This window comes from Bos taurus, chromosome 12 (genome assembly GCF_002263795.3).
Source record: "Bos taurus isolate L1 Dominette 01449 registration number 42190680 breed Hereford chromosome 12, ARS-UCD2.0, whole genome shotgun sequence".
NCBI classification, from domain to species: Eukaryota; Metazoa; Chordata; class Mammalia; order Artiodactyla; family Bovidae; genus Bos; species Bos taurus.
The window spans coordinates 11,797,768-11,812,389 of record NC_037339.1 but is presented as its reverse complement, the minus strand read 5'-3'; the positions used below and the strand labels follow the sequence as shown (position 1 = coordinate 11,812,389).

The 14,622-nt window shown below is 39.6% G+C and overlaps 1 protein-coding gene across 10 annotated transcripts in view; it reads left to right on the top strand.

Annotated features, from left to right (window-relative positions):
• The window catches only part of VWA8 (von Willebrand factor A domain containing 8), a 416,362-nt gene that overhangs the window by 259,444 nt on the left and 142,296 nt on the right, over nt 1-14,622 (top strand). For 9 of the 10 annotated variants that reach the window (XR_009496658.1, XM_059892187.1, XM_059892186.1 and 6 more), the window contains exons 36-37: nt 4,290-4,371; nt 5,140-5,466. Coding sequence is in view for 9 of the 10 variants with exons in the window: in XM_059892187.1 (XP_059748170.1) it covers nt 4,290-4,371; nt 5,140-5,466 (409 nt within the window). In the remaining variant the exon portion in view is untranslated. The remainder of the gene's footprint in view (nt 1-4,289; nt 4,372-5,139; nt 5,467-14,622) is intronic. The other variant, XM_025000014.2, reaches the window with a different exon arrangement.

The window sequence follows — 14,622 nt, the reverse complement described above, 5'->3', positions numbered from 1 at the left end:
AAAACGATATTTAAAATAAGTTGGCTTACTTTGTTTTCGTGGGAAGCCCAAAGGCAGCGGTGGTGGTGGCGCAGCTTCCTGCTACTTCTTATGGAAGAGAGCGTGTAAGTGGCAGGCCAAACGCACTGATTAGCTAGGCAGAGCTAGTCATCCCAACCACTTCAGTAGCTGGTCATTTTTGGCAAAGAACCCAGGGTCTATGAATAATTCAACCCACTTCAGTTAGGTCCTAGAGGGAGGATCTGTCAAAAATGATATATGGTGCAAAACTTTGGCCAAGACTGACCTTATATCCCAGGCAGCGTTTCCAGTGCCCAGCAGTGCATGACTTACGGTAAGCATATTGGCTGTATACGAATGGCCATCTGGGGATGGCCAATTCAGCCAGGTGGTCCGGTTACCACAGTAACTGGCTTTCTTTACCCCCTGCTGTCCCTGGACACTACCTTCCTTTCCTCCTGCCCCTGTATGCCCCCTAGGACCACTTCTTGCCTAGATGCGCAGCTCACACAGGACCACAGGGCTATGCTTCCCATCCTGGAATCCTTCCCAAGTTCCTAAAGGCTCACAATGATTTTTTTTTTTTGCTTTTATTTAATTGGAGGGTAATCACATTACAATATTGTGTTGGTTTCTGCCATACATCAACATGAATCAGCCATAGGTATACATGTGTCCCCTTCCACTTGAACCTCCTTCCCACCTCCCACCCCATCCCACCCCTCTATTTTTCAAAGAAAAGAAAAAAGGGCACTTTCTTCTTTATGCTGTGGGCTCCTCAGACAAGTCAAGAACCACACGCGTCTTTTTCCCCTCTTCCTCAGTGCTTCATGTAGAGATGCTCACCCATGTTTGTTGAATAAATAAGAGAGATGTTGAGGTTGTCAGGTGGCCGTCTTGAAAACCTCAGTTGCGAACAGGAAATTCAAATGCCAAGCTTCTTATTCTTTTGTAAACTACATTGGACAAATTCAATGTGGACATTCTAGGTTTCTCATTCTAATCAGAAATGTTAATGAGATAATGGAGAAAAGAGAATATCTTCAATAAGTGATGCTGGGAAAACTGGACAACTACATGTAAAAGAATGAAATTAGAACATTTCCAAACACCACACACACAGATAAACTCAAAATGGATTAAAGACCTAGATGTAAAACTCCTAGAGGGAAGCATAGACAGAACACTCTTTGACATAAATCACAGCAAGATCCTCTATGACCCACCTGCTAGAGTAATGGAAATAAAAACAAAAAGCAACAAATGGGACCTAATTAAACTTAAAAGCTTTTGCACAATGTAGGAAACTGTAAACAAGGTGAAAAGACAACCCTCAGAATTGGAGAAAATAATAGCAAATGGAACAACTGACAAAGGATCAATCTCCAAAATATACAAACAGCCCATGCAGCTCAATACAAGAAAAATAACCCCATCAAAAAGTGAGCATAAGGCCTAAACAGACAGTTCTCCAGAGAAGACATGCAGATGACTAGTAAACGCATGAAAAGATGCTCAACATCACTCATTATTAGAGAAATTCAAATCAAAACTACAATGAGGTATCACCTCACACTGGTCAGAATGGCCACCATCAAAAAATTCTATAGACAGTAAATCCTGGAGAGGGTATGGGGAAGAGAACCCTATTGCACTCTTGGTGGGAATGTAAATTGATTCAGCCACTATGAAAAACAGTATGGAGAGTCCTTAAAAAATTAGGAATAAAAGTACCATGTGACCAACAATCCCACTCTTGTTCATATTCCCTGCTGCTGCTGCTAAGTCGCTTTAGTCGTGTCTGACTCTGTGCGACCCCATAGACGGCAGCCCACCAGGCTCCACCGTCCCTGGGATTCTCCAGGCAAGAACACTGGAAACCATAATTGAAAAAGACAGATGTAGCTCAGTGCTCATCTTAGCACTGCTTACAGTAGCTGGGACATGGAAGCCACCTAGATGTCCACTGACAGATGAATGGGTAAAGAAAGTGTGGTACATATATACGGTGGAATATGTATGACTCAGCTGTAAAAAAGGATGCATTTGAGTCCATTCTAATGAAGTGGGTGAAACCTGAAGCTTGTCATACAGAGTGAAGTAAGTCTGAAAGAGAAAAGTACTGTGTATTAGCACATGCATACGGAATCTAGAAAGACGGTACTGATGAACCTGTTCGCCGGGCAGCAGTGGAGAGTCCCAGGGATGGGGGAGCCCGGTGGGCTGCCGGCTATGGGGTCGCACAGAGTCAGACACGACTGAAGTGACTTAGCAGCAGCGGCAGTGGAGATGCAGACAAAAACATGAAGACTTGTGGACACAGTGGGGGAAGGAGAGGGTGGGATGAATTGAGAGAGTAGCCCTGAAACGTACATTACCATATGTAAAATAGGTGACCAGTGTCACCCAGCATTTGCTGCGTGACACAGGGAGCCCAAATGCAGGGCTCTGTGACAACCTGGAGGTGGGGTGGGAATGGGAGGTGGGAGGGGGGTTCAATAGGGAGAGGACATAGGTATATCTATGGCTGATTCATACTGATGTATGGCAGAAACCAACATAATATTATAAAGCAATTATTCTTCAATTAAAAATAAATAAATTAAAATTTTTTTAAAAAGGGTAGACACATAAACAAGTATCTTTGAAGTACCTTTAAAGTTGGCTGGACTTATAGCTGACCTTGCATAGTAGAGAGAGAAAACTTTGTTACAATATGAAAAAAAAAAAGAAATTGTAATAGGAGATAGAAAACAGACAAAAATCTTTAAGAGTATGGTTTCTTTGTAGGTTTGTGGGTTTTTTTTTTTTTTTAAGAGACATTGGAGGCCAAGATGTTGTAAAAATATGGCTATTTTAAAATCGTTGCCCTATGATCAGCTCAGGTAGAAGCTGTGTGGAGTAGTGGGCAGAGCAGAGATTTTAAAGCCAGAAGGAAGGCCCGATTTTGAAGGCTTTTTCTATCACTCTCCAAGTCCATTATTATACCACCTCTGTAAGTCTCCGCTTTCTCATCTCTCAAAAAGAATCCAAGGCCTTTGTAGTTGTCAGTATTAAAAACGCTATCTATAAGTCCCAAACAGGAACTTCCCTGGCGGTCCAATGGTTAAGATTCTGAGCTTCCAATGTCAGAAACTGGGATCCCACGTGCTGGGTGGTGCAGCCAAAAAAAAAAAAAAAAGTTGATTAATAGGACTTCCCAGGTGGCGCAGCGGTAAAGAATCCACCTGCCAAAGCAGGAGATGCACACGATGTGGGTTCGATCCCTGGGTCAGGAACATCACCTGGAGTAGGAAATGGCAGCCCACTCCAGTATTCTTGCCTGGAAAATCCCATGGAAGAGGCGCCTGGCAGGCTACGGGGTCGCAGAGAGTCAGACACGACTGGGCACCTGAGCACAGCAGCATAGCATGCAATTAATGAAAAACTAAAAAGACAGGCAGGATTCCTGACACAGTGCTGCCAACTGGTGATGATGAGGGTGATGGTGGTACTCGGGGATTTGGGGGGAAAGTCAGTAAACTCCCAGAATTTTCGGGGAAACAACTACAATTGGAGCTGGGGACTCTGGCCCCCATATCACATTACCTTCTCCTTCCCCGCCTTTTCACATTCTTCATGACCTAGAGTCCTGCCCCACTGCCCCGGTCCTCACCTCGCCTTTTCCTGTCTTGAGGGCTCCTAATAATAACAGCCACTGTGGAGCAACTACTAATGGTGTGCAAATAATGTTTATGATTCTCAGATGCTCTTCTTATCCTCATTTGGCAAATGATGAAAGCAGGTCTCAGAGAACTAACTTGGCCATAGTAAATCATAGTTAGGAAATTTCAAGCCAGGATTGTCTACCAGGCCACTCCAGTTTCAAGTAGGTGCTGATTCCACTGTGTTATACCATCACTCTTGTAAGTTTCTGGGAGGGAAAAAGAATTCCAGCGATGAAATATTTTCAGATAAACTCTTAAGTGCTAAAACACTGACCCATCTCGGGAAGCTATTAATATCAAAGAAAATGAAAGGAACTTAGATAATTCTCTGACGCTAAAGAATCACAGCGTAACTTACATCCATCTGACAGTCTCTGTGTTTTCCTGACAAAAGCATAACTGAGCGTCTAACCTCAAGACTGGAATTGGTCAGCCCCGGACCTTGTGAAGTGGGTCCCAGAGTTCTGTTCTAGGCGAATGATAATTTCAGTCCATTTTAAGCAGCATCTGTGCTTTATTTGGGTCCTGTTTTTATATCAGGCAGTAATTTAACACTCGGCTTGGGTCTTGACTTCTTTGCAGATGTTACCCCTCCACAGACAGCTGGGTATATAGAAGTTACCGATCTCCAGTCCAAGAGACTTCGATACATCCCAATTCCCAGGTAATCCATTTTCATTTTCATTCTTAGCTTCTATGTCAGATTAAAAAAAAAAAAAAAAAGAGTGAATTCTTACCAAGTACCCTGAATAAATGTGTGCTTTTTGCTTCCTTAAATAGCAGGCTCTTTTTCTTTCTTTCATATATATATATATATATATATATATATATATATATATATAGTTACAGTTTGTTTTTATCTTGCTGCTCTGCCATTTTTATTTGAACATTGGAAAAATGTTCAAATGTTACCTAGGTTTAAGTCTTAACAGCCTTCAAGTGTTCATTTCTTTTTTTTTTTAATCTATCCTTATGATAAAACTTTTTGAAACAGCATTTTTATCACTGAAAAAATTTTCATATTTATTGACTTCATACATTAATTTTCTGAGGTAAATGTATTCAATATGTCAAAGGAATTTAAATCTCATTTTTTAAATATATTTTTTTATAGATATAACTGTGTATCTACAGTCATGAAGGCCATACAATAGTCAAAGGATTCTAGAGATTTGGAATAGATTTATTGCCAGTGGTTTATTGCTGTTCAGCAGTGGAAGCAAAGCGTTCAAACTAGTTAGAGTCAGGGCATATATAAAAAGAGGACCAATGATATACCATCTCTTCCTTGAAAACACCTGTGTCCCCACCTCCAGCCCATCCCTTTCTGGATGCATCCACGCCTGCTCTCCCTTTTCCTCAACCTCAGTGTGCACCTGCTTCTGTATGGATTGATGTCACATGCCCCTCACATGTTCTCCCTTACAAACAGCCACGGCCTCAGAACACAGTGGTTAAAGCCTCACTGGAGTCCCGGGCAGAGGAGCCTGGGGAGCCGTCCACTCTCAGAGCAAGGGCAGCGACACGTGTCTGTCCCCAGCCACCTTCCGTGCTTCCCAAGAACATCGCTCAGTATGACAATACAAAATAAGTCAGGGAGGAGCCAAGATGGCGGAGGAGTAGGACGGGGAGAACACTTTCTCCCCCACAAATTCATCAAAAGAGCATTTAAACGTCGAGTAAATTCCACAAAACAACTTCTGAATGCCGGCAGAGGACATCAGGCACCCAGAAAAGCAACCCAACTCTTCGAAAGGAGGTAGGAAAAAATATTAAAAACAAAAAAAAAGAGACAAAAGAGGGAGGGACGGAGTTCCGTCCCGGGAAGGGAATCTTAAAAAGAGAGAAGTTTCCAAACATCAGGAAACCTTCTCACTGCCGAATCTGTGCCGAGCTTTGGAAGCACAGAGGGCAACATAACAGGGGGAAAAATAAATAAACAATTTAAAACTCGCAGATTGTGAGCCCTACGGTAACTCCCCCAGCAGAGAAGCAGCGCAGACGCCTGCATCCGCCATTAGCAAACCGGGGCTGGGCAGGGAGGCGCGGCGTGGGCTGCATCACTGAGAGTAAGAATCTGGCCTGAATACCCTGAGCGCTATCTGAGCGAAATAATTTGGGCTAGCAAACCAGACTGTGGGATACCTACCACGCGAAAAGCCAGCCCTAACCTAAGACCGCCAGGCCCGCGCACGGAACAAAGGACTGAACAGAGATAGCCGGCTGCAGACCTTCCCCCTCCGGTGACAGGCAGCCAGAGCCGGAAGGGGGCAATCGCAGCCCCAGAGAGACATTATCTATAAAATTGTAAGCAGGCTTCTTTGCTAACTAAAACTTCTTGGGGGTCTGGACGGTCAACATCTGCCTGAGAAGGTGCGCCGGTTTTACATCCAGATAACCGAGTGGCGGGGAGGCGATAAGTCGCAGCATTGGCGCTCGCCTGGGAAGAGCAAATTGGCGCTCGGACCTGGGAAGAGCACAAAACGCAGGCCCAACTGAGTCTGCGCCTCTGAGGACTACCCGAGTGCCTGAACCTGAGCGGCTTGGACCTGGGAGGTGCATGCAGCCCAGGGCCAGCCTCGGATTGTTCCCGGCGGAACAACCTAGAGTCCGAGCAGTGTGGACAGGGAGGCTACACGCGCCGTGAGCAGGGGCAGACCCAGGGTGGCTGAGGCATTGCGAGCCCACGCCAGTGTTATTTGTTTGCAGCATCCCTCCCTCCCTCCCCACAGCGCAACTGAACAAGTAAGCCTAAAAAAAAAAAAAAAAAAAAAGCGTCCTCCACCGTGCCCTTTGAGTCAGGGCGGAAACCAGATACTGAAGAGACTAGCAAACAGAAGAAGATATAACAGAGGGAAACGCCTTGGAAGCTACAGGCAATAGATCAAAACCCTGTGGTTACTACGGACTACATAGGAAGGGGCCTATAGATCTTGAGAAATATAAATCTGACCAAGGAACTAGCCAAAAATGAACTGAACCCACAACACCCAAAAAAAAAAAAAAAGTCCGAGATATATTTTTATTATTTTTACGATCATTCTTTCTTTTTTTTTTAATTAAAAAAAAAATTTTTAAGTCCTCTATTGTTCCTTTAATTTTCACTTTTATAACCTATTACTTTGCAAAAAAAAAAAAAAGACCCTATTTTTTTTCTTCTTCAGCAAACTTCATATATATATATTTTATAATTTTTTGACCTTGTTTTTTTTGTTTGTTTTTGTTTTTTTCTTCTTTTCTTTAACATTGTATTTTTGAAATTCCAAACTCTACTCTAGATTTTTAATTTTCACTTTTTGGTATATGTTATCAATTTTGTACCTATAGTTTTTTTTTTTATATATAATTTCTGTGACTTTTTTTTTTTTTTCTTCTTCTCTGTTTCTTTCTCTTCTTCTTTTATATAACATTGTATATCTGAAATTCCAAACTTTACTCTAGATTTTTAATTTATGCTTTTTGGTATTTGATATCAATTTTGTACCTGTATTTTCTTTATAATTTTTGTGACATTGTTCATATTTGTTTGTTTGTTTTCTCTCTTTATTTTTCTTCTTCTTTTTTTTTTTTAACATTATATTTTTGAAATTCCAAACTCTTCTCTAGATTTTTAATTTTTGCTTTCTGGTATTAGTTATCAATTTTGTACCTGTACTTTCTTTACAATTTTCGCGACCTTGTTTGTTTTTGTTTGTTCGTTTTTTCTCTCTTTCTTTTCCTTCTTCTTTTCTTTAACATCGTATTTTTGAAATTCCAAACTCTACTCTAGATTTTTAATTTTCGCTTTCTGGTATTAGTTATCAATTTTGTACCTGTACTTTATAATTTTCGCGACCTTGTTTGTTTTCGTTTGTTCGTTCTTTCTCTCTTTCTTTTCCTTCTTCTTTTCTTTAACATCGTATTTTTGAAATTCCAAACTCTACTCTAGATTTTTAATTTTTGCTTTTATGTATTTGTTACCAATTTTGTACCTTTAAGGACCCAATCTTCAGGACCCATTTTTCACTAGGGAGTGAGATTACTGGCTTGACTGCTCTCTCTCCCTTTGGACCCTCCTTTTTCTCCACCAGGTCGCCTGTGTCTCCTCCCTAACCCCTCTCTACTCTACCCAACTCTGTGAATTTCTGTGTGTTTCAGACGGTGGAGAACACTTAGGGAACTGATTACTGGCTGGATCTGTCTCCCTCCTTTTCATTCCCCCCTTTTATCCTTCTGGCCACCTCTGTTACTTTCCTCCTTCTTCTCTTCTCTGTATAACCCCGTGAACATCTCTGAGTGGTCCAGTTGTGGAGTGCACATAAGGAAGTGACTACTGGCTAGCCCACTCTCTCCACTATTGATTCACCTCATCTCATTTGGGTCACCTCTAACTCCCTCCTCCCTCTTCTCTTCTCCATGTAACCCTGTGAACCTCTCTGAGTGACCCCCACTGTAGAGAAACTTATCATCTTTAATGTAGATGTTTTATCAATGGTGCTGTATAGAAGGAGAAGTTTTGAAACTACTGTAAAAATAAGACCGATAATCGGAAGCAGGAGACTTAAGTCCAAACCCTGACTCCAGGGAACTCCTGACTCCAAGGAACATTCATTCACAGGAGCTCATCAAATGCCTCCATACCGACACTGAAACCAAGCACCACACAAGGGCCAATAAGTTCCAGGGCAAGACATACCAAGCAAATTCTCCAGCAACAAAGGAACACAGCCCTGAGCTTCAAGATACAGGCTGCCCAAAGTCACCCCAAAACTATAGACATCTCATAACTCATTACTGGACATTTCATTGCACTCCAGAGAGAAGAAATACAGCTCCACCCACCAGAACACCGACACAAGCTTCCCTAACCAGGAAACCTTGACAAGCCACCTGTACAAACCCACACACAGCGAGGAAACACCACAATAAAGAGAACTCCACAAACTGCCAGAATACAGAAAGGACACCCCAAACTCAGCAATTTAAACAAGATGAAGAGACAGAAGAATACTCAGCAGATAAAGGAACAGGATAAATGCCCACCAAACCAAACAAAAGAGGAAGAGATAGGGAATCTACCCGATAAAGAATTCCGAATAATGATAGTGAAATTGATCCAAAATCTTGAAACTAAAATGGAATCACAGATAAATAGCCTGGAGACAAGGATTGAGAAGATGCAAGAAAGGTTTAACAAGGACCTAGAAGAAATAAAAAAGAGTCAATATATAATGAATAATGCAATAAGTGAAATTAAAAACACTCTGGAGGCAACAAATAGTAGAATAACAGAGGCAGAAGACAGGATTAGTGAATTAGAAGATAGAATGGTAGAAATAAATGAATCAGAAAGGATAAAAGAAAAACGAATTAAAAGAAATGAGGACAATCTCAGAGACCTCCAGGACAATATTAAACGCTACAACATTCGAATCATAGGGGTTCCAGAAGAAGAAGACAAAAAGAAAGACCATGAGAAAATACTTGAGGAGATAATAGTGGAAAACTTCCCTAAAATGGGGAAGGAAATAATCACCCAAGTCCAAGAAACCCAGAGAGTACCAAACAGGATAAACCCAAGGAGAAACACCCCAAGACACATATTAATCAAATTAACAAAGATCAAACACAAAGAACAAATATTAAAAGCAGCAAGGGAAAAACAACAAATAACACACAAGGGAATTCCCATAAGGATAACAGCTGATCTTTCAATAGAAACTCTTCAAGCCAGGAGGGAATGGCAAGACATACTTAAAATGATGAAAGAAAATAACCTACAGCCCAGATTATTGTACCCAGCAAGGATCTCATTCAAGTATGAAGGAGAAATCAAAAGCTTTTCAGACAAGCAAAAGCTGAGAGAATTCTGCACCACCAAACCAGCTCTCCAACAAATACTAAAGGATATTCTCTAGACAGGAAACACAAAAACGGTGTATAAACTCGAACCCAAAACAATAAAGTAAATGGCAACGGGAACATACTTATCAGTAATTACCTTAAACGTAAATGGGTTGAATGCCCCAACCAAAAGACAAAGACTGGCTGAATGGATACAAAAACAAGACCCCTACATATGTTGTCTACAAGAGACCCACCTCAAAACAGGGGACACATACAGACTGAAAGTGAAGGGCTGGAAAAAGATTTTCCATGCAAATAGGGACCAAAAGAAAGCAGGAGTAGCAATACTCATATCAGATAAAATAGACTTTAAAACAAAGGCTGTGAAAAGAGACAAAGAAGGTCACTACATAATGATCAAAGGATCAATCCAAGAAGAAGATATAACAATTATAAATATATATGCACCCAACACGGGAGCACCACAGTACGTAAGACAAATGCTAACAAGTATGAAAGGAGAAATTAACAATAACACAATAATAGTGGGAGACTTTAATACCCCACTTACACCTATGGATAGATCAACTAAACAGAAAATTAACAAGGAAACACAAACTTTAAACGATACAATAGACCAGTTAGACCTAATTGATATCTATAGGTCATTTCATCCCAAAACAATGAATTTCACCTTTTTCTCAAGCGCACATGGAACCTTCTCCAGGATAGATCACATCCTGGGCCATAAAGCTAGCCTTGGTAAATTCAAAAAAATAGAAATCATTCCAAGCATTTTTTCTGACCACAATGCAGTAAGATTAGATCTCAATTACAGGAGAAAAACTATTAAAAATTCCAACATATGGAGGCTGAACAACACGCTGCTGAATAACCAACAAATCACAGAAGAAATCAAAAAAGAAATCAAAATTTGCATAGAAACGAATGAAAATGAAAACACAACAACCCAAAACCTGTGGGACACAGTAAAAGCAGTCCTAAGGGGAAAGTTCATAGCAATACAGGCACACCTCAAGAAACAAGAAAAAAGTCAAATAAATAACCTAACTCTACACCTAAAGCAACTAGAAAAGGAAGAAATGAAGAACCCCAGGGTTAGTAGAAGGAAAGAAATCTTAAAAATTAGAGCAGAAATAAATGCAAAAGAAACAAAAGAGACCATAGCAAAAATCAACAAAACCAAAAGCTAGTTCTTTGAAAGGATAAATAAAATTGACAAACCATTAGCCAGACTCATCAAGAAACAAAGGGAGAAAAATCAAATCAACAAAATTAGAAACGAAAATGGAGAGATCACAACAGACAACACAGAAATACAAAGGATCATAAGAGAGTACTATCAACAATTATATGCCAATAAAATGGACAACGTGGAAGAAATGGACAAATTCTTAGAAAAGTACAACTTTCCAAAACTGGACCAGGAAGAAATAGAAAATCTTAACAGACCCATCACAAGCATGGAAATTGAAACTGTAATCAAAAATCTTCCAGCAAACAAAAGCCCCGGTCCAGACGGCTTCACAGCCGAATTCTACCAAAAATTTAGAGAAGAGCTAACACCTATCCTGCTCAAACTCTTCCAGAAAATTGCAGAGGAAGGTAAACTTCCAAACTCATTCTATGAGGCCACCATCACCCTAATACCAAAACCTGACAAAGATCCCACAAAAAAAGAAAACTACAGGCCAATATCACTGATGAACATAGATGCAAAAATCCTTAACAAAATTCTAGCAATCAGAATCCAACAACACATTAAAAAGATCATACACCATGATCAAGTGGGCTTTATCCCAGGGATGCAAGGATTCTTCAATATCCGCAAATCAATGTAATACACCACATTAACAAATTGAAAAATAAAAACCATATGATTATCTCAATAGATGCAGAGAAAGCCTTTGACAAAATTCAACATCCATTTATGATAAAAACTCTCCAGAAAGCAGGAATAGAAGGAACATACCTCAACATAATAAAAGCTATATATGACAAACCCACTGCAAACATTATCCTCAATGGTGAAAAATTGAAAGCATTTCCTCTAAAGTCAGGAACAAGACAAGGGTGCCCACTTTCACCATTACTATTCAACATAGTTTTGGAAGTTTTGGCCACAGCAATCAGAGCAGAAAAAGAAATAAAAGGAATCCAAATTGGAAAAGAAGAAGTAAAACTCTCACTATTTGCAGATGACATGATCCTCTACATAGAAAACCCTAAAGAGTCCACCAGAAAATTACTAGAAATAATCAATGACTACAGTAAAGTTGCAGGATATAAAATCAACACACAGAAATCCCTTGCATTCCTATACACTAATAATGAGAAAACAGAAAGAGAAATTAAGGAAACAATTCCATTCACCATTGCAACAGAAAGAATAAAATACTTAGGAATATATCTACCTAAAGAAACTAAAGACCTATATATAGAAAACTATAAAACACTGGTGAAAGAAATCAAAGAGGACACTAATAGATGGAGAAATATACCATGTTCATGGATTGGAAGAATCAATATAGTGAAAATGAGTATACTACCCAAAGCAATTTATAGATTCAACGCAATCCCTATCAAGCTACCAACAGTATTCTTCACAGAGCTAGAACAAATAATTTCACAATTTGTATGGAAATACAAAAAACCTCGAATAGCCAAAGCGATCTTGAGAAAGAAGAATGGAACTGGAGGAATCAACCTACCTGACTTCAGGCTCTACTACAAAGCCACAGTTATCAAGACAGTATGGTACTGGCACAAAGACAGAAATATTGATCAATGGAATAAAATAGAAAGCCCAGAGATAAATCCACGCACATATGGACACCTTATCTTCGACAAAGGAGGCAAGAATATACAATGGATTAAAGACAATCTCTTTAACAAGTGGTGCTGGGAAATCTGGTCAACCACTTGTAAAAGAATGAAACTGGACCACTTTCTAACACCATACACAAAAATAAACTCAAAATGGATTAAAGATCTAAACGTAAGACCAGAAACTATAAAACTCCTAGAGGAGAACATAGGCAAAACACTCTCCGACATACATCACAGCAGGATCCTCTATGACCCACCGCCCAGAATATTGGAAATAAAAACAAAAATAAACAAATGGGACCTAATTAAACTTAAAAGCTTCTGCACATCAAAGGAAACTATTAGCAAGGTGAAAAGACAGCCTTCAGAATGGGAGAAAATAATAGCAAATGAAGCAACCGACAAACAACTAATCTCAAAAATATACAAGCAACTCCTACAGCTCAACTCCAGAAAAATAAACGACCCAATCAAAAAATGGGCCAAAGAACTAAATAGACATTTCTCCAAAAAAGACATACAGATGGCTAACAAACACATGAAAAGATGCTCAACATCACTCATTATCAGAGAAATGCAAATCAAAACCACTATGAGGTACCATTTCACACCAGTCAGAATGGCTGCGATCCAAAAGTCTACAAATAATAAATGCTGGAGAGGGTGTGGAGAAAAGGGAACCCTCTTACACTGTTGGTGGGAATGCAAACTAGTACAGCCACTATGGAGAACAGTGTGGAGATTCCTTAAAAAACTGGAAATAGAACTGCCTTATGATCCAGCAATCCCACTGCTGGGCATACACACTGAGGAAACCAGAAGGGAAAGAGACACGTGTACCCCAATGTTCATCGCAGCACTGTTTATAATAACCAGGACATGGAAGCAACCTAGATGTCCATCAGCAGATGAATGGATAAGAAAGCTGTGGTACATATACACAATGGAGTATTACTCAGCCATTAAAAAGAATACATTTGAATCAGTTCTAATGAGGTGGATGAAACTGGAGCCTATTATACAGAGTGAAGTAAGCCAGAAGGAAAAACATAAATACAGTATTCTAACGCATATATATGGAATTTAGAAAGATGGTAACAATAACCCTGTGTACGAGACAGCAAAAGAGACACTGATGTATAGAACAGTCTTATGGACTCTGTGGGAGAGGGAGAGGGTGGGAAGATTTGGGAGAATGACATTGTAACATGTAAAATATCATGTAAGAAACGAGTTGCCAGTCCAGGTTCGATGCACGATACTGGATGCTTGGGGCTAGTGCACTGGGACGACCCAGAGGGATGGTATGGGGAGGGAGGAGGGAGGAGGGTTCAGGATGGGGAACACATGTATACCTGTGGTGGATTCGTTTTGATGTTTGGCAGAACTGATACGATTATGTGGAGTTTAAAAATAAAATAAAATTTAAAAAAAAAAAAAAAAAAGAACAAAATAAGTCAGAAACACTGTTTCATCTCTTAGGACCCTTTATTTAGCCGGTTCAAGAAATGTGAATAATGAAATCATTTTTCAAAGAAATAGATTTATTTACTTGTCCTAACGTGTACAAGAATGTCTTTCTGGAGCATCTCAATGTGTCGATTTAATGATAAATGGCTTTTAGTCACGTGGGGAAATTTCTTATTCCATTGCATGTTCATTAAAATATACTATCAGTTCAAGTAACAAAATCAAAGAATAACTTTTTTTTTTACATTTCTAAAGCACAATAATTATTTTTTCAGTATTCCTCTTCATTTCTTCCCCAGCCTTAGCTTTATATTTTAGTGTTTTTCTCTGTTAACTTGCAGTATGAACCATATGTTATACCTGCCATAGAAATAATACCTGGAAGAACGGCTATATATATAAATGCAGCCAGTGCCAGCTGGTCACCATGCTGCATTCATTTAGTGCTGTGCCGTCCAATAGAAACAGAACGTGAGGCATATATGTGATTTTATGTTCTTAGTGGCCAAAGTAAAAGAGTGCACAAAGAAAGTGGTGAAATTACTGTTAATAGTATTTTATTACCATTATAAACTATTTTGACACGTATTTGATATAAAAATTTTAATGATATTTTGCTTTCCTTTTTTCTCCTGAGTCTCTGAAACCCAGTATAAATTTTACATTTACAGAACATCTCTATTGGAACTTGCCTTATTTCAAGTGCCACGTGTTTTGGAGTCTGTTCATTGTCAGAATATCCTGAGTTTCCCTCAAGATTAACTGCTGC